At 46.6% G+C, this 16,896-nt stretch overlaps 6 protein-coding genes across 9 annotated transcripts; 3 read left to right on the top strand and 3 right to left on the bottom strand.

The window, feature by feature from the left end:
- Positions 1 to 73: 73 nt before the first annotated feature.
- On the bottom strand, positions 74 to 2,578 carry FVEG_14034 (hypothetical protein). Its single transcript, XM_018903370.1, has one exon. The coding sequence runs from the start codon at positions 2,251 to 2,253 to the stop codon at positions 427 to 429; it is 1,827 nt and encodes a 608-aa protein (XP_018762106.1). The 5' UTR covers positions 2,254 to 2,578; the 3' UTR covers positions 74 to 426.
- A 1,618-nt stretch (positions 2,579 to 4,196) lies between these two features.
- Positions 4,197 to 6,684, top strand: FVEG_14033 (hypothetical protein). The gene is made up of 2 exons (XM_018903369.1): positions 4,197 to 4,937; positions 4,988 to 6,684. The coding sequence occupies exons 1-2, from the start codon at positions 4,400 to 4,402 to the stop codon at positions 5,242 to 5,244; spliced, it is 795 nt and encodes a 264-aa protein (XP_018762103.1). The 5' UTR covers positions 4,197 to 4,399; the 3' UTR covers positions 5,245 to 6,684.
- FVEG_17704 (hypothetical protein) lies at positions 4,898 to 6,239 on the bottom strand. 2 transcript variants are annotated; one of them, XM_018906932.1, is made up of 4 exons: positions 5,832 to 6,239; positions 5,685 to 5,775; positions 5,548 to 5,635; positions 4,898 to 5,491 (listed from the first exon to the last, which is right to left on the bottom strand). In XM_018906932.1, exons 1-4 carry the CDS (start codon positions 6,190 to 6,192, stop codon positions 5,396 to 5,398), a joined length of 636 nt encoding a protein of 211 aa, XP_018762104.1. In that variant the 5' UTR covers positions 6,193 to 6,239; the 3' UTR covers positions 4,898 to 5,395. The 2 variants fall into 2 exon arrangements, with proteins under 2 accessions (XP_018762104.1, XP_018762105.1); XM_018906933.1 differs by having other exon boundaries at positions 5,548 to 5,775.
- FVEG_14032 (NADH dehydrogenase (ubiquinone) Fe-S protein 6) lies at positions 6,476 to 7,461 on the bottom strand. The gene is made up of 3 exons (XM_018903368.1): positions 7,061 to 7,461; positions 6,836 to 7,003; positions 6,476 to 6,781 (listed from the first exon to the last, which is right to left on the bottom strand). Exons 1-3 carry the CDS (start codon positions 7,322 to 7,324, stop codon positions 6,719 to 6,721), a joined length of 495 nt encoding a protein of 164 aa, XP_018762102.1. The 5' UTR covers positions 7,325 to 7,461; the 3' UTR covers positions 6,476 to 6,718.
- A 42-nt stretch (positions 7,462 to 7,503) lies between these two features.
- FVEG_14031 (hypothetical protein) lies at positions 7,504 to 9,183 on the top strand. Its single transcript, XM_018903367.1, has 2 exons — positions 7,504 to 8,165; positions 8,229 to 9,183. The coding sequence occupies exons 1-2, from the start codon at positions 7,737 to 7,739 to the stop codon at positions 8,589 to 8,591; spliced, it is 792 nt and encodes a 263-aa protein (XP_018762101.1). The 5' UTR covers positions 7,504 to 7,736; the 3' UTR covers positions 8,592 to 9,183.
- A 1,648-nt stretch (positions 9,184 to 10,831) lies between these two features.
- On the top strand, positions 10,832 to 15,667 carry FVEG_14030 (insulysin). 3 transcript variants are annotated; one of them, XM_018903366.1, is made up of 5 exons: positions 10,832 to 11,242; positions 11,301 to 11,336; positions 11,479 to 12,356; positions 12,429 to 14,922; positions 14,979 to 15,576. In XM_018903366.1, exons 3-5 carry the CDS (start codon positions 12,099 to 12,101, stop codon positions 15,296 to 15,298), a joined length of 3,072 nt encoding a protein of 1,023 aa, XP_018762100.1. In that variant the 5' UTR covers positions 10,832 to 11,242; positions 11,301 to 11,336; positions 11,479 to 12,098; the 3' UTR covers positions 15,299 to 15,576. The 3 variants fall into 3 exon arrangements, with proteins under 3 accessions (XP_018762100.1, XP_018762099.1, XP_018762098.1); XM_018903365.1 differs by having other exon boundaries at positions 11,297 to 12,356; XM_018903364.1 differs by having other exon boundaries at positions 10,832 to 12,356; positions 14,979 to 15,667.
- Positions 15,668 to 16,896: the final 1,229 nt, after the last annotated feature.

Below are 16,896 nucleotides of genomic sequence, written 5' to 3'. Positions count from 1 at the left end.
ATAATTGGTATGTACCTTGCCTAGGTACTTACCTCACTACGGGTAAAGTAGGTAGGTACCTCGCTTTCCATGTCAGCCTATGCACGATAGTATTCCCTCGAGGGAGGCATCATGATACCAGAACTACCCAGGACCCTACTTGTACAGACCGAAAATGAATATTCTATTACGGTATTCCCATGAGATCTTACTGCCCTTCTCGAATGCCTTGGCCAACCATTCCCTCAACGAAGAGGTATATATAACGTTTTCTAATCGTATATCATCCTTAATCCACAACCCACGTCCTGTGTGTGTATATCTGTATAAATATGTAAACTCCTCATCACAATATGTTCAACGCCAACAACGAGCTATCCAGAATTCCGGGCCCAAGGCCTTGACGTATGCATAAGATCCCCAAACTCCTTGTGGTACAATGTATTCTTAGCTTAACTTCGAACCACCAGCCCTTGCCTTTTGAGCTTCTTCCATCATCAGGCGTTCCGTGAAACTGCGCGGTGTGCCAGAGAAGCCGCCGGTATTGGCGACGCTGGCGCGGAAGCTGCTCAGATCTGCTTCATCCATGCCGCTGCGTCCGTCTAAACCCCCAACAAACGTACTGAAATGCCCCAACGAGGCAGCTTGAGCATGAACTTCGGGATTACGAACGACTGGCATAACTACTGGCCGTCCTTTGTATGATCCCACGGAACCAGCTTGAAATCGTGCCGCGATTGGTGTCGTCGGCCCGGAGCCAGGCCTCTTGCTTATGTGCACTGCCGGTGAAGTTGCGTATAAGGATTGCTCGGTCTCCGGTACATCCGGTAACTCAACCTCGATATCCTCCTCGACCGTAAGAGATTTCGGTTTCGATCGAAGCTTTGGCGGCGCAGATAAGCCGCCGCCTTCCTCAAAGTGAAAAAGCTCGTCTTCCTCATCCAAGTCTTCGTTGACGGCCCTCACTTCGTCGTGAGTATCAGAACTTGAAACTTTAGTAGGTGAGGCTGGGCTTGCATCATGGCCACTGGTCTGGTTCTCCTCAGGGATTCTGTTCAAAGATGGTGATGCAGGCGCTTTCTTATTGGTAAAAGATCTAGGATTCGCCATTGAGAGAAAGTCGTCATCGGATGAATCCTGGTCCTCATCTGGGTCCTCACTCACGCTCCCCAACGTGCGTTCAATCCGAACAGATTCGGGAACATGGCGCGGCGATGGCGGTTCTGGTGCAATGATAACCGGGCTGGCCCGCTCTTCCGACGAAGATTCAGAAATGCTAGCATATTTCTTGTCCTCTTCACCGGCCCTTTGATCTGGGTTTGAATTGACCTCGGTCCACACTCCTTCCTCCAACGGCGCCCTAGATAGTGCTCTCAGTGCTTCAGAAGAGGAGATCTTTCGGGGCGGTGGTAGATGGTCCAGGTCATCGTCGAGCATTGATCCAGTGCGAGGTTGGTCGGCGGATGCGGCAGAGGCCACGGAGGGAATCATAGAATCGGTTGGTTGTGGTGACGCTGTAGGTAAGACCTCTGCTCCCATGACATCAAAGCGCACACGCCTGGGACTCTGTGGAGGTTTTGAACTACTTGAAGACCGTCGTAGGGCGCTCCGTGGTGTTTTCGACTCGCTCCGATCTGAATGGCACGACGAGACAGTATCATTGGTTGAACGGCGAACATGGCCTGGCCGTCCGGGCGAATGAGGTACTACCGGCAAGGCATTCTGCAGTTGGTCAGTGCCGTTATCGGGTTTCCTTCCCGTCTCAATGGCTGAGTCTTGCTTCTCGTCTGCCTTGATGCTCGGGTCAGGCAACAACATGTCGAGAGGAGGAGTGTTGTTCTTTGTGAGGGGAGGAGAGGTAGGCGGCGGTCTTGGAGGAGAGCCCTCTAGCAGGGGAAGGTAAAAGAGCAATTCGTGATGTCGATCACGGGGGCTGCCTGGAGGCTCTGCGGCTCCCGATCCGGAGGTAGCGACAGTGGCCGGCGGGGAAAAGTGGCGTTGAGCCGACTCAAGTGGTAGAACTTGTGAGTCAGCTGCAGGTTTATTAAGGTCCAGATCCAGACTTGTGAGGACTGAGCTGAGGTCTGGGTATTTGGGTAGTGACTGGGCTATGGACTGGGCAACATTGGAAGCGATGTCGGGTTGTGTGTCTCGGAGCAGATCGTGGTAGTAGCGCAGGAAATCAGCTGCCACCTCGTGGCGAAAGGTGTGAACCTTGTGCTCGAGCTCTGAGAGCCTCTGAGAGAGGCTATTGACAAGGCTTGCCTCATCCATAGTCTACTCGTATGCCTACCTACCTGTAGTACTCGTAATGCCTTGAGTTTTAACAGGTTCCTCCAGGCGAGCTAAGACTAGACAAAGAGGGATGTCTCGGTATGCGCATGACGCAACAAGCTCGGGAAAGATGTGTTTGCCTTGCCAGAGAAGGGGATTTTTATGAGTGACGGCACGTGAAGGATTTTTGCAGGATTGTGAGTCGTAAGGGCGGGAGATAAGTGAATCAACGTTAGTTACTAAGGCAGAATGGGGATTTTTTATTTTGACGGCGACGAGGCCGTGGGCAGACCGAAGACAAATCGAGGTTTGGGGGGATGATAGTGCGAACAACAGCGGCCCTGGTTCTAAGTCTGGCTAGACCATTCTAAAACTAGACGTACCTTAGTAGGTACTTAGGTACTATAGTTACAATGGGTCTCAATCAATCTCTACCTATCCGCAGGTACATAAATACCAAGGCATTACCTTATGTATTTACTTTACTTTAGTACCTAAGTCTCCAATATTTTGACAGCTGGGATAGAGCATGATGAATCGAACGAATGGATGGATATAGATACGATATTGAATGAGCGAATGATTTCACTGCTACCAGTCCTGCTGCAATTCGCCAATTGACTACTAGTTATATGCTTTACGGCCTTCTCTGACTTGGTCAGCTCTGATCTAAGGTTATAGTAGCTCAGCCAGACAGCAATTCTTTGTCCTGACTGGCCGGTTCCGGACACTTGATGCGCCGATCACTTTTCTACATAACATTCTAATCCAAGGATAAGACACGACCGAAGACAAGTACCGTATGAGCAACTTTCCCCTGCTGGCCCTGGAAACATTCAGCCAGTTCGATTGGGTAGCAGGTATGCTAACTTAGTAGAAAGAAAAAGAAAAAGAAACCCCGCCGGTTAACCCCGTTATCCAAACACCCATCCATGACTTGGTAACAGTCAGTGCGGGTACCTCTCCAGCTGTCAGCAGCAGTTATCTGTTTCGTCCTATTACTTGTACGTACTTATATATTATGAAAATTCTTATGTGAAAAGATCGATCGAATCCAACTCGGGACCTTTAGCATGCATGCATCATCATCATCATCATCAAAAGTCTCAGCCAGTTGCATCTAGGAGCCACCTTCAGGCTACCTAAGGTACCTACCCTACCTTACCTAGGTAGTTCCAAGAATCCTTGCTCTCATTACCTGGCAAGGCAGGTTCATTGAAGATACGGAGTGCAATGTTCCCTAGAGCCATAAGTCTAGGTAGCCTCGATACAACTCTTCAATTTAGATCATAGCAAGACGCCCATTGCAAGTATAGCGATGAAAGTTCGGAAAGAAATGAGAAAGTAGGTGGTGCACTGAGGTCAACGCACAGTGGACTCGAGCCGCATTCCGGGTTGGTTATAGCCAATTGTCCTAGGCACGCAGGGCACGTCAGACGACTGCTTAATCTTGAAGCATCCGAGGTTTACTAAAACATTAAAAGAGGTATTTACTTTTCAAATCGACATACATATACACTTTCACATTACTGGCTACATCAATTTTGCTATTCTTGAGCCCGGTTTCTTTCCTAATAGGTGATTGCACTTGTATGGATGTAACATGGAAGTTGTTAGGTTGTCTCAACAAATTCGGAACGTCAACTCACTGGAAATACGGACCACCTTACTGCGCTACCAAATACAGTTACCAATGCATAAATACCTTGGTACTTTAATTAGTAGGTACCTTAGTGTCAACTCAGTTGGGATAATATTCCAATAATCTCATACACTCATTGCTTCGCATAAGCCATAATAGCGGATTATGAGTCCTTCAATCCGATTTATTGGTTGTCATCCATCGCAACACTAAGGTACTAACCTACCTAGGTAGGTAGGTACTTGTGTATTGTAACACTTCCTGGTAACACTACACCGCCTTCTTATTTAGGAAATTGGGACATATTTCTGCCGTAAATAGTCCTGGAGCTCTTCAAGCACTGACAGACAGACCTGAGCTCTCCGCAATTCCTGAGGTACCGACCAGGCTAGATACTCTGGTAGCCAATACTACATTCGACTCGACGACAGCATAATACCTTGAGCGACTTCGAGACACCTGACCGTATAATAATTCTCCCTTGGTAGCGCCTGGATAGCAGCCATGTCAACAATAACACCCGATGCGCTTCAATCAGGACAGCCGCCCGTCATTCCCCTGTCCTTCAATGGTAACCAACCGGAAAAGGTGACGCTCTACCCACTGTCGAACTACACGTTTGGGGTCAAGGAAACCCAGCCTGAAGAGGACCCATCAGTCATCGCTCGCCTCAAGAGACTCGAGGAACACTACACGGAGCATGGGATGCGCCGCACTTGCGAAGGCATTCTCGTCTGCCACGAGCACAACCACCCACATATTCTGATGCTGCAAATTGCCAATGCCTTTTTCAAGCTCCCCGGAGACTACCTGCGCCCCGAAGACGATGAGATTCGAGGCTTCAAGTCGCGGCTGGACGAGAGGCTGGCGCCTGTGGGCCGCTTGGGAGAGGGTGAGGAAGCTGGTGATTGGCAAGTGGGCGACTGCCTTGCTCAGTGGTGGAGGCCTAACTTCGAAACATTCATGTATCCGTTTATCCCGGCGCATGTGACGAGGCCGAAAGAGTGCAAGAAGCTCTACTTCATTCAGTTACCCAAACAAAGTAGGTCAAATTATCATCATTGAGAAACTGGATACTTATTCTTCCTGTAGAGGTTCTAAGCGTCCCCAAGAACATGAAGCTTCTGGCCGTTCCTCTATTCGAGCTCTACGACAACACTGCCCGATATGGCCCACAGCTTTCTGCAATTCCCCATCTTCTCAGTCGATACAACTTTGAGTTCGTGGATGAGAATGGCAATGTCGTCGCTGCCACACCAGGGTCTGCCGCGCCAGAGGGCTATGTTCCGTACACAAAAGTCTTGGCAGGCGATGATACAGACATGAAGGAGGAGAATGGAACAAGCTGATCCCCCTGTAGGACTGCGGAGACACGGCGATGGTGTTTGGCGTTTTTGGTTGTTTGCCGGTATAGGAAGGATGTGTAAAAGCTCAAGTATAGGTTTTCTCTCTTCTTCCTGTTTTCTATACATCTAAGTCCCACTTTTCTGTGCATCTCACTCAAACCTTTTCCCCCTGGATAGTTGCGATGACCCGTCTCTGATGGCGAGCGGCGCGGAACTCGAGATACCAGATTCCCTGCCAAGTCCCTGTAGCCTATGTGAGGCGATGTCAGTCACTTATGGCCGGGACAAAGATTGGCTAGCACTTACAAGTTTTCCATCCTTAATGGGAATAGTCACGCTCGCCCCAATGAGTGCAGACTTGATGTGGGCAGGCATGTCGTCTGGGCCCTCGGCACTACCAGGTGTCAACGTCTCCGCTTGCGACTTATACGCAAAGCACTCACTCATGACGATATAGAGCCTCTCCTTTGGGTCCTTCAGCTGGCGCGATTCTGTCAAGAGCATCGCTCATATCCTCCCGAACATCAGAGTCCCCTTGGATTTCTCATATCAGCATCAAGAGCTTTCCGGGCCCGAATAATTTAGCTCACAGTTCTCGTTCAAACTCAAAGCACAGCTCGTGTGCTGGACGAAAAGGTTCAAAAGGCCGACCTTGTAATCCCGAATCTCGGGAAGTGAAGAAACAACCTGGTCAGTTATGAGGTATGAACCCCGTGACTTGGCAGGAAGGGTGAATTGCTTCTGAAAAAAGCTCATGGTTGTTCCCGACGAATGGTCTATCACTGGAGGGGCAGTTGAGCGGGGTTGAGGGGGTCCTGATAATCCAACAAGGCTAAAAGGCAGTGTCCAGAGATAGTGAAACAGACCGGGGAACAGAGAGATTACAAGTAGTAGACAGAGAAGCACTGGTGTCGTTGCAGCGTTGAGACGTGATGTTTGAAGTTGAGGCATGGCTTATTAGAATAAATCGTGCTTGAAAGCAAACAACCGTCATGGTGGGGCCAGAGTTGGACGCTATGGGTCTCTTTCTCCCTATCCGTTTATACTATGTATCAAGCTCCATTCTATCCAATCACAGCGCATCATTTATAATCCCCTCTAGGTATCTGTACCTAGGTAGGTAGTTCCCTTATACTCACTCTATCGCCCAAGGGTTGGCAAGCATCACATCTGTTTCGATACTGTGAGACGGCGGCATGATTCCGTATCCCAAAGCTCCACTAAATATTTGTAATGGTTCTTAAAGAACATGCTGAATCGATGGTGATTTTAACGTGTCATGAGGGCATATGGACATTAAGGCCTCACTAGGAAAGCTGTCGGTTTGTTCTTTCATTTTATTCGCGGAGTATATACAGAAGTTTGAGTTCTCCATTCAGAAACATCACAGTACACGGACTATTTTTGCCTCTAGCACATGTCTAGGTAGTGATCTAGATAGCAACCATCCCTTTCCGGTCCTATCGTTCGATGCTGATTATGATAGAGGGTAAGAAGTCTCTGGGAGGGATTCGAGATGGGTTCGGTGGTGTTCGTGGGCCTAAAATATAGTATAAGTATTAAGAAAGCACAAATTGCCAGGGGTGTGCCGTACAAAAGGCAGGCCGCAGTAGCCACAAACAGCAATCTCGGGCTTGTCGGTGTTGATGAAGACTCTAGGATGACCCTCAGGGCCACCACCGCCATTGCAGGCAACAATGCGGTCGTGCGTCCATGTAACGGGTTGCTTGTGAATCATCTCAATGGCGGCTTTGGGTTGAGGCTATAAACACGGTTAGTGATTTGATATTCCCTCTTAGCTCCCTCGCCTCGGTTGTACCTGGAGATCGAAGTCGGTCTGCTCGAATCGGGGGCCGGTCATGGCCTGAGAACGCGGTCTCTGGCTACGGGACCAGACACCGACGCGGTTGGGAGCTTGATTGATCTCAACAGGCTTGTTCTCGTTGACCGGGGCGGGGGCAGTCTCATTAGTTTTGGTAGAGACAGCAGCCTCGAATTGCCGAGCGGAGGTGGTGAAGGCGCGCTGGCAGAGGCGCGCACCACGCGCAAAGACGCCAATTACTCTCAATTGAGATGTTGCCATTGTAAATTCGTCAATATCCCTGTGTGCGAATCGAGTCGTCAGTGTCGGCGCTGGAGGATCTTTTCGTGGATGTGAGGTATTGAACTTGGCTGTCTGATGATTGCAGCTCCGGATCCCTGGTTTATCCGCGACCGAAATATTTTTGTTCTTCTAGACGTGACGGAGGTAATGCGCCTGGGACCTTACCTTACTTAGGGAACATTGCGTTTTGCGATAAACACGCTCTTTTTTGCCCTCTTGTATTCGGATTTTTGCAAGAGTTTGTAAATTGATCTTGATGAGTTAACTTAATACACAGGGCCGTTTTCTGCCCTGTAGGTACAGCCACTCTGCGTGTTTGCGCCACCGGAGCTTTTCCCGCTCGAATTATAACGAAGCGTCTTCTCAATAATCATTGACACGAACATTCATCATGGCGCCCGAAACACCACGAGCAGTCTCTTCGAGGCTTCTTACTATGAAGTTTATGCAACGGGCAGTAGCCTCAGGAAATTCGTCTCCGGATTCAGTAACACAGTCATCCAAGAAAAGAAAGACTGGACATTCCCCAGCGACGGGTCGCCTTGACCTGAACATTGACCAGGCTGCAATCAAGGCTGCTCTCGATGCACAAGAAACTAAACGACAAGAGGCCCTGGAGAAGCATGTTGGGGCCGACTCCCATTGGGTCCTTGACAGCCCATTTGCTGGGTTGAAAGCTGCAAATCAGACCAAAGCACCTCTCAATGTCGTGTATGTTGGGTATGGTGATATGGATTCATCTAACGACTCAGGCGATAATGAGGATGTGCCGAGAAACGGGCGTACTTCGACAAATAGCTTCAAGAAGACGGCGAACCAGGCACGTCGATCACTACCTCATGCTGTGATAGATAGGATCAAGACTGCTGACTGGCCGTGATAGAAACAAGAGTCCCAGAAGACATCAGACAACGACAGCGATAGCGATAGCGAAGATGAGGACTCAGACGATGACAATAATACGCCGGCGCATGGACGAAAGCGGAAGCCATCCAGTGACAGCCCAAGCCGTTCACGGCCAACTTCAGAGAGTACCAAAGCCAAAAAATTCCGAAATAAGAGAAAGGAAAAGGAGGTGAAGCTCAGCAAGCCAACGTCAATATCATCCGGTGGTGGCATTTCCTCAGGAGGCGGGAGCCAGTTCTCTCCTGCTGGAAAAGCCATGACCTGCTACAAGTGCCACCAGACTGGTCACAAAGCTATCGACTGTCCTAAGAGGGGCCAAATGACCTACATGTATGATTAGAACCATACAAAATCCATAGGGATGTCTTGACTTGATGTCATCTGCAGACTTGACACTTTGCATTATCTCTGGCCCAAGTCTGGCGCTCCTTGGTACATACAGGAGAACGCTACATATCTTCTCACTCCCACATCATTAGATACCAGGGCCAGGTGGAATGGGGGCAAACAAACAAGTTTAAGAAGTGAAGGAAGTGGGGAAACGAAGATACTGGCATTGCATAGCGCACAGCAACTATGGCAGTTGCTGAGCAAACCCCTTTAATAACGACTGTTAGATAGCAGCTTCATGGGTGCTAAAGTGCATCCTATGAGTAAAGACAGGAAGGCATAATCATTCGCCGATTTTCGTGATCAAAGGCTTGTTGGACACAAGGATTACAGGGCAACATGCATTAAGCTTCTACCATGTATAATGAGACTGTAATGAGATGCAGCCACGATTACTACAGTATACAATCAGTGGATTGCTATTATTTAGTATGGTGCATACATGGATATGATAAAAATCTCTATATATCTTAGCCAGCCGATGGTTGGTGTCAGTGTCAAATTACGGCCATACTAATACTATGGTAGCATCACGTACACATAACCAATAACACTGTTGCGTTGGCAACTTTGAGATGAGGCCCTGGATTCATGTGATTTTATTTTAGGTAAATTGTCTAGGCAGAACAGCGATCAATATATGTAGCACTACGATTACAACTCCGCGGATGGTGATGTGGAAGTGATCGCGATGCCAAGAAAGTGTGTAAATCTCCCCTCAATTCACTCGTACAATCAATCTCTTCTCTTCCAGTGCACATAGAATTTGGAAACCCGTATTTATTACAAAGTCTCATCCTGGTTTTTGCCCATCTGGCACCATGCTTCATTAGTTACCTACCTGCTGGACGGCACAGCATAACGATCCGGAAGCCAAGGAACGATATCTAATTCTAGCGGCAACGGTGGTGCTCTGTTTGACGCCTCACAGATACATACAGGTAGGACGGTGTAATTTAGTATTAGTCTACAGAGTACTGTACCTTTGTGTATAACCTCGAGGGAGAAAGACGATCTCTGATTTTGAACGGAGTGCCAAAGAAAGAAGAATTGACTCAGTCCAAGACATATAAAATCTACACCAAACGATGCATATGAAACTTATTCAATTTTCTTTGTCGTTTGGGATAGTTAGACGTCCTTGATTTTCTTGTCTCCCCTTGATCACTTCTGTCTTGGACCCAGCAGGGATCTTCGCAGCTACCTTTGGATGGGTGCGTTGGATTGGCCGGACTCTTAAGGATTTGCTGGAACCATGGAATGGTCCAATCACGACTTTGATACCAGTGTAGAGATCCGACTTCCATTGTTAAGCATTGGGTTCAGGGGACAAAAGAGACCAGCCTTGTTTATTTCGGCGCTTGTTCGCAAGTCACTGAGCTTATATCCATGTCAGCATAAGAACTCCGAGAGGAGCGTGGCAAGAAACTGACCATGAAAAAAGTACTACCTTATAGCATGGAAGCAAGGTACATGTCTACCAAGGTATAGATAGGCAGGTACCTAAGGTAGGTAGGTATATGGGTAGGTCCCTTATTATTCAGACTGAGGTAGGTTGATATTATTGGTGTTGATGTAGGTATATATGTATGTATGTAACGGCCATGTTCAGCTCTCTCGATAATTACTAGTACCGACTTACTTACCGAGGAGAAACAAACAAGATCCATCCATACCCGGTTTGACACCATCGTCTCGGATTTATTTGCCTACTCTACCAACCTATCTGCAACCTCCTCTTGTTCCTTTGTACACGCACACATCTCCGCCTCAGCATTACACGATGGTTATTAACAGGCAGAGGCTTCCGTTATCTGGCCAAGCTCATAATATACGCGATGGAGAGACAGCACTTTGCTGGCGAATTGTTGCTTAATAGCCTCGACTGGTTGTTAGCCACCTCATGTTGAACACGTCACGTTAGCAAGGACAAAAACGAACAGTAGTCTCGAAGGACTTGACCGGCTAACTTACCCAACATTAACTCCCCGGCCTTACCTTACCTTCAGCATCTAGGTATTCGAATCTGGCACCTTAGGTTTGGGTCTCAATATCCACTATCCTTGTCTCCTACTACCAACCTAGGTAAGGTAAGCAAGCCATCAATCACCCAACAAGGTTGTTTTTGTCCGTCCTCGATATCATCAGGGACCAGCCAAAACCCTTGGTTCCAAAAAGGATTCGGGATAGGACATTCGAAAACTGATCCTATTTCGAGATAGGGTCCGTACAAGCCGAGAAACTCTTTCATCATTACCGAATCGGTAAAACTCGGTAATTATCCTTCTCTTCTCTTTTGTTTCTCTCCCTACCCTGACAGCCATCTCAACAGAGGCACGCCCATCTTTTGTCTTTACGTCCACTACTAAGTCTACCTACAGGTAGGTATGTACTTGTAACACTGCTGCTCCACAGGCATACAGGCATCAGTAGATCGCTGGTGGTTCTGCACAGACCCTGCCTGGGCTTGGCTTCTTCATTCTGCTGTGCGCGTGCTCAATATCGAGTGGCGCACCCCACAAGCTCAATCATCGTCTTCAAAGTGGCTCGGTCATAGAAGGACACAATTCAAAAGTTCTACTCCATTCAACAGTCTGACTGGTCTGGCTCAAGAATATCCCCCGTTTGCGCCAGCGATGTTCTAACTCTAGTCAGTTAGAAAGCGAGGAAACTATCCGTACCTAGGTAAGCTAAGGTAACCTCCCCATGTCCTTGCAGAGCCCTCCCGAGGCCCATGTCTAATGCCTACATATACTTAACCAGCACAGGTACGGATACCTTTTTCATGACATACCTAGTAGCTAACTGTCTGTGGTCTTTCCTACATATGTATGTAGGTCCAGGTACCTAGCTTCCCCATCTGCTTCATTGTCATCTTTCAGATCTAGCCCTGCCTGTAGCCATCCATTCCATTGCTGGCATCCATCCATCATACCCCTCGCCCCTCAACACGTAGGTAGGTTCGTAGGTACCTTGCCTACTCCCCCGCGACACGGGGCCCTGCCCTGCCCTGGCCCTGTACCTTAGCCTCCAGGGACTGTCTTACAGTACCTAGGTAGGTCCTAAGGATTGGAACCTTACCTACGGAACGGTATCCGTTCTGTACCTTACTTCCAGGTCACATCTGCTCTGTCACTGTCATACTACTTACCGCACTGCATTATTTTCTTGGTTCTCGACATCAATTGGATCACATTCGTTCTATTGTCTTGCGCCTATCGTCCTGTACGCGCCGACTTTGTCCAATCGACTCTCGTGCCTGAGCACGCAACTCGTACGAACCCTTGCGATCGGCGACCTGCCCTACCACAGTTCACGGCCGTTTTCTTCCTCCGGTTTCCGGATACAACTTGTGCCGTGTGTGTCGGTGTCACAGTCGGTGTCGGTGTCGGTGACAGTATCGGTGTAGAAATTTGGTTTTGCGCCTGCATTTGCATCTGCATTTGCAACATACACAATGCCTCACTCTCAGCATGAAGAAGATGCTTCCGCAGCGATGGGTGGTGCACCCATACCGGTGACGCTTGTTACCGACTCTCTCGAGAAGCCTTCCCTCGACGATCGCGACTATCGAGTCATTCGTCTTGGCAATGAGCTCGAGGCTCTCCTGGTGCATGACCCTGAGACGGATAAGGCCAGCGCTGCTCTAGATGTCAATGTGGGAAACTTCAGCGACGAGTCTGATATCCCCGGCATGGCCCATGCGGTTGAACATGTAAGTGCCCTAATTCGACATTTGTGATGTCATACAAACAGGCAGTGGACTAACATTTCTGACTGCCAACAGCTTCTTTTCATGGGCACCAAGAAATTCCCAATTGAGAACGAATACGGCCAATACCTCTCCGCCAATTCAGGAAGCTCAAATGCTTACACTGGGCCAACATCGACGAACTATTTTTTCGATATTTCTGCCAAGCCGGACAATGACCAGGATCCTTCAGATACCAACCCCTCTCCTCTGCGCGAGGCTCTGGATCGATTTGCTCAGTTCTTTATCGAACCGCTCTTTCTACCCGAAACCCTGGACCGAGAACTGAAAGCTGTTGATTCAGAGAATAAAAAGAATCTTCAGAATGACACATGGAGACTTCATCAGCTGGAGAAATCTCTGTCTAACCCTAACCACCCGTTTTGTCACTTCTCAACCGGCAATTTTGAGGTTCTCAAGACACTTCCCGAGGCACGTGGAATTAATGTGAGGGACAAGTTTATCGAGTTCCACGCCAGACACTACTCGGCCAACCGCATGAAGCTGGTTGTTCTGGGTAGAGAACCGCTTGACGTGCTTCAGAAATGGGTTGCCGAGTTGTTCTCTCCTGTCGTCAACAAAAAGCTTCCACCAAACAGGTGGCCAGGCGAACTTCCTTTCAGGGAAACCGATCTCGGTATGCAGTGTTTCGCGAAGCCCGTAATGGACTCGAGAGAGCTGAACCTGTATTTTCCCTTCATCGATGAGGAGTTTATGTTTGCTACTCAACCTAGCCGATATATCAGTCATCTCATCGGGCATGAAGGCCCTGGAAGTATCATGTCACATATCAAGTCCAAGGGCTGGGCAAATGGCCTTAGTGCCGGCGCCTACCCTGTTTGCCCTGGTACTCCTGGTATCTTTGATGTACAGGTTCGCTTGACAGAAGAAGGTCTTAAGAACTACCCTGAAATCGTCAAGATATTTTTCCAGTACATCACTCTCCTGCGTGAGAGCCCACCCCAGGAGTGGATATTTCAAGAGCAGAAGGGAATGGCTGATGTTGATTTCAAGTTCAAGCAGAAGACGCCCGCCAGCCGCTTCACCAGTCGAATCAGCTCGGTCATGCAAAAGCCTCTTCCTCGGGAATGGTTACTCAGTGGACATAGCCGTCTCCGAGAATTTGCTCCCGATGAGATCGAAAAAGCCCTTGCCACGATTCGCCCGGATAACTTCCGCATGGTCATTGTATCGCGCAATTATCCTGGCAACTGGGACCAGAAGGAAAAGTGGTACGGAACTGAATATCGACACGAGAAGATTCCCGAAGATCTTATGGAGGAGTGCAAGAGAGCCTTTGCAGTCTCTCCCAAAGATCGACTGCCTGCCCTTCACCTGCCTCACAAAAATCAGTTTATCCCCAACAAGCTCGAGGTCGAGAAGAAGCAGGTTGCCGAGCCAGCACTGAACCCCCGGGTTCTTCGCAATGATAGCATTGCCAGGACATGGTGGAAGAAGGATGATACCTTCTGGGTTCCTCGAGCCAATGTTATTGTCAGCTTGAAGACACCACTCATATACGCTTCGGCAGAAAACAACGTCAAGGCTCGACTGTTCTCAGACCTCGTCCGTGATGCACTCGAGGAGTACTCGTATGACGCGGAGCTGGCTGGCTTGCAGTACAACGTCAGTCTCGATTCTCGCGGTCTGTTCTTGGACGTTAGCGGCTATAATGATAAGCTTCCCGTGCTCCTGGAACAAGTCGTCACGACAATGCGAGACCTGGATATTAAGGAAGATCGTTTCGAGATCGTCAGGGAGCGCTTGATCCGAGGATACAGCAACTGGCAATTGCAATCATCCTATCACCAGGTTGGTGATTACACCAATTGGCTCAATGCCCCCGAACGGGACTTTATAGTGGAGGAGCTCGCAGCAGAGCTTCCAAGTGTCACATTAGAAGGTGTCCGACTGTTCCAGAAGCAGATGCTTGGCCAGGTCTTCATCGAAGTGTACGTACATGGTAACATGTACAAGGAGGATGCTCTCAAAGCAACCGATATGGTCGAGTCCATCCTGAAACCGCGGGTTTTGCCCAAGGCCCAGTGGCCTATCCTGCGGTCACTCATTCTGGCAAAAGGTTCCAACTACGTTTTCAGAAAGACTCTCAAGGACCCTGCCAACGTTAACCACTGCGTCGAGACTTGGTTTTATGTTGGTAGCAGAGAAGATCGCGACATTCGGACCAAGACTCTCCTTTTAGACCAGATGCTCCATGAGCCAGCCTTTGATCAGCTCCGGACTAAGGAGCAGCTCGGATATATTGTTTTCAGCGGACCTCGAGCTTTCTCGACGACTTATGGCTTCCGCTTCCTCATCCAGAGTGAATTGACACCAGAGTTCCTTGACTCGCGTATCGAAGCCTTCCTCATGAGATATGCAGACACTCTAGAGAAGATGAGTGAGATAGAATTCGAGGGCCACAAGCGAAGTCTGATCGTCCGGCGTCTAGAGAAGCTCAGAAACCTGGACCAGGAGTCCACTCGTCATTGGAACCAGATCACGAACGAATACTACGACTTCGAACTTGGTAAGCTAACAGAGAGCCTGCTTTACGTGGTGAACACATACTGACCTTCTACGTAGCCCAGCGCGATGCCGCACAGATTAAGCTCCTGACCAAACCTGAGGTCATCGAGTTCTTCAACCAGCGCCTCAACCCTGCTTCCAGTCATAGGGCACGGTTGTCAATTCATCTTCAGGCTCAAGGCAAGGCTGAAGGGGTCGATAAGCGACAGGAAGAGGCTCAGAAAAAGGCCGACGAGGAACCATCCCCTGGAGATGCCGTAAAGACAGCTGAGGAAATCACTGATGTCAGGCTTTACAAGGCCGGTCTCACCGCAAGTTCAGGGGCCAGACCCGTCAAAGACATTAATGAGTACGAGGATACGGATGCAAAGTTGTAGAGGTTATGTTGGATCTTGAAATTCTCTAGGTTAACGACTTTATGTTCTTGAAAAGACGAGTTGGAGTGGGGCTACATCTAGACAGAGACGCGATACATTGACATTAAATGGTAGAGGGAAGAAGAGACTGGACTGCAGGAATCAGGGGCTTGTACTGGTATTAGAAACTCGTTTTAGCGAGTCCGTTTTGTACATGACTATAATAGCGGTCGATCGCTCTGGGGTAGGCCTTTGTTAAGACCCGACACAAAATGAGATATGACTTGGTGATAATACTGACTGTCTGCATTACATTTTATACTCCCAGTCAGCTATGAAAGCTAATACAGGTCGCGTATAAAGCTTATATTCATGACTAGAAGAGAGAAGAACTAGAAGCTTTTTATATTTTAGAATTATCTTATATAGTAATAGTTATAAACTAAAATATTTTTATTAAATTACTATTAATATTACTATTTATTTTATATAGCTTTAATTTAATAATAATTAATAAATAAAACTTAAATATTTTAATAATAGCTATAAAAATATTAATTATAAAGTCTTTAACTACTATTAATATTACTATTTATTACTTTAATATTAATTATTTTTTTATAGCCTTAACCTAGTAATAATTAATAAATAGGACCTAGATATTTTAATAATAGCTATAAAGATATTAACTATAAAGTCTTTAGCTAGATTAAAATCTTAATAAACTTAATTAATAAAGTTACTTTTAAGTTATAGTATTTTAAGTAATTTTAATTAAAATAAATATATTACTTAACTAGCTAAAAAGCTATAAAAAGCTTAATTAATAAGGTCTATAACTTACTTATAACCTTAACTTTTTTTAATCTATTTATTACTTAATAAAGTTATTATAATAATTATAAAATTATTAAAAAATTAACTAAATTTCTATTAAATATAAGTTCTTTATTTAATTACTTTATAAAATTAATAATACTAACTTTAATTATAGTTAAAATATTAAACTTACTTAATATATAATATAGTTAATAAGTATATAGGTTATTTAAGTATATAAGTTAAAAATCCCTTACTTTATAATATTTCTATTTAATTAAATAATTATTAATAACTTAATATATTATAACCTTTAAATAAGGCTAAAATCTTTCTTGCTTTTTAGGCTTTTTAAAATAACTTGAAATTAAGTTTATAATAGTCTATAACTAATTATAAAGTGCCTTTTAAGACTTTATATTACTGCTATTATAGTATTTAATTATTAAAATATCAAAATATCTCTGCAGCAATACGCAAGGTATAGCCAATAAGGTCTCATATAATCAGAATAACACAATATAATGCTTATTTTTCAGCATATCACATATAAGGCGTCATACACAACGCCAAAAAACACAATAACTTTAAAAGCAAGTCTCAAGGTCATACAGCGCTGCAGCCTTCAACCTTATGATCCAACTAAACAAATGGCCTCAATCCACGAGCATAAAAAGACTGCATGTTTTCCCCGGCCTTGGCAGGCCGAATGCCTTCTCCATCGTCACCCAGTATTTAATTATAAATTAATTAAATCTTAAAGTTATAAAAACTAATTAATTAAAAAAAATAAATAATGA

This window comes from Fusarium verticillioides, assembly GCF_000149555.1.
Source record: "Fusarium verticillioides 7600 chromosome Unknown supercont3.27, whole genome shotgun sequence".
NCBI lineage: Eukaryota > Fungi > Ascomycota > Sordariomycetes > Hypocreales > Nectriaceae > Fusarium > Fusarium verticillioides.
The sequence above is the reverse complement of the archived record's forward strand: the minus strand, read 5'-3'. Positions and strand labels throughout refer to the sequence as shown.

Bases quoted from the DNA above. Each gene is read 5' to 3' on its own strand.
- FVEG_14034 (XM_018903370.1), bottom strand. From the start codon at position 2,253: ATGGATGAGGCAAGCCTTGTCAATAGCCTCTCTCAGAGGCTCTCAGAG.
- FVEG_14033 (XM_018903369.1), top strand. From the start codon at position 4,400: ATGTCAACAATAACACCCGATGCGCTTCAATCAGGACAGCCGCCCGTC. The intron at 4,938-4,987 runs GTAGGTCAAATT...TTCTTCCTGTAG, and splicing joins CATTCAGTTACCCAAACAAA to AGGTTCTAAGCGTCCCCAAG.
- FVEG_17704 (XM_018906932.1), bottom strand. From the start codon at position 6,192: ATGCCTCAACTTCAAACATCACGTCTCAACGCTGCAACGACACCAGTG. The intron at 5,776-5,831 runs GTGAGCTAAATT...GAGAAATCCAAG, and splicing joins TTTGAGTTTGAACGAGAACT to GGGACTCTGATGTTCGGGAG. The intron at 5,636-5,684 runs GTGAGTGCTTTG...GACACCTGGTAG, and splicing joins GAGGCTCTATATCGTCATGA to TGCCGAGGGCCCAGACGACA.
- FVEG_14032 (XM_018903368.1), bottom strand. From the start codon at position 7,324: ATGGCAACATCTCAATTGAGAGTAATTGGCGTCTTTGCGCGTGGTGCG. The intron at 7,004-7,060 runs GTACAACCGAGG...CCGTGTTTATAG, and splicing joins AGACCGACTTCGATCTCCAG to CCTCAACCCAAAGCCGCCAT. The intron at 6,782-6,835 runs GTACGGCACACC...ACTATATTTTAG, and splicing joins GCTACTGCGGCCTGCCTTTT to GCCCACGAACACCACCGAAC.
- FVEG_14031 (XM_018903367.1), top strand. From the start codon at position 7,737: ATGGCGCCCGAAACACCACGAGCAGTCTCTTCGAGGCTTCTTACTATG. The intron at 8,166-8,228 runs GCACGTCGATCA...TGGCCGTGATAG, and splicing joins TCAAGAAGACGGCGAACCAG to AAACAAGAGTCCCAGAAGAC.
- FVEG_14030 (XM_018903364.1), top strand. From the start codon at position 12,099: ATGCCTCACTCTCAGCATGAAGAAGATGCTTCCGCAGCGATGGGTGGT. The intron at 12,357-12,428 runs GTAAGTGCCCTA...GACTGCCAACAG, and splicing joins TGGCCCATGCGGTTGAACAT to CTTCTTTTCATGGGCACCAA. The intron at 14,923-14,978 runs GTAAGCTAACAG...CCTTCTACGTAG, and splicing joins ATACTACGACTTCGAACTTG to CCCAGCGCGATGCCGCACAG.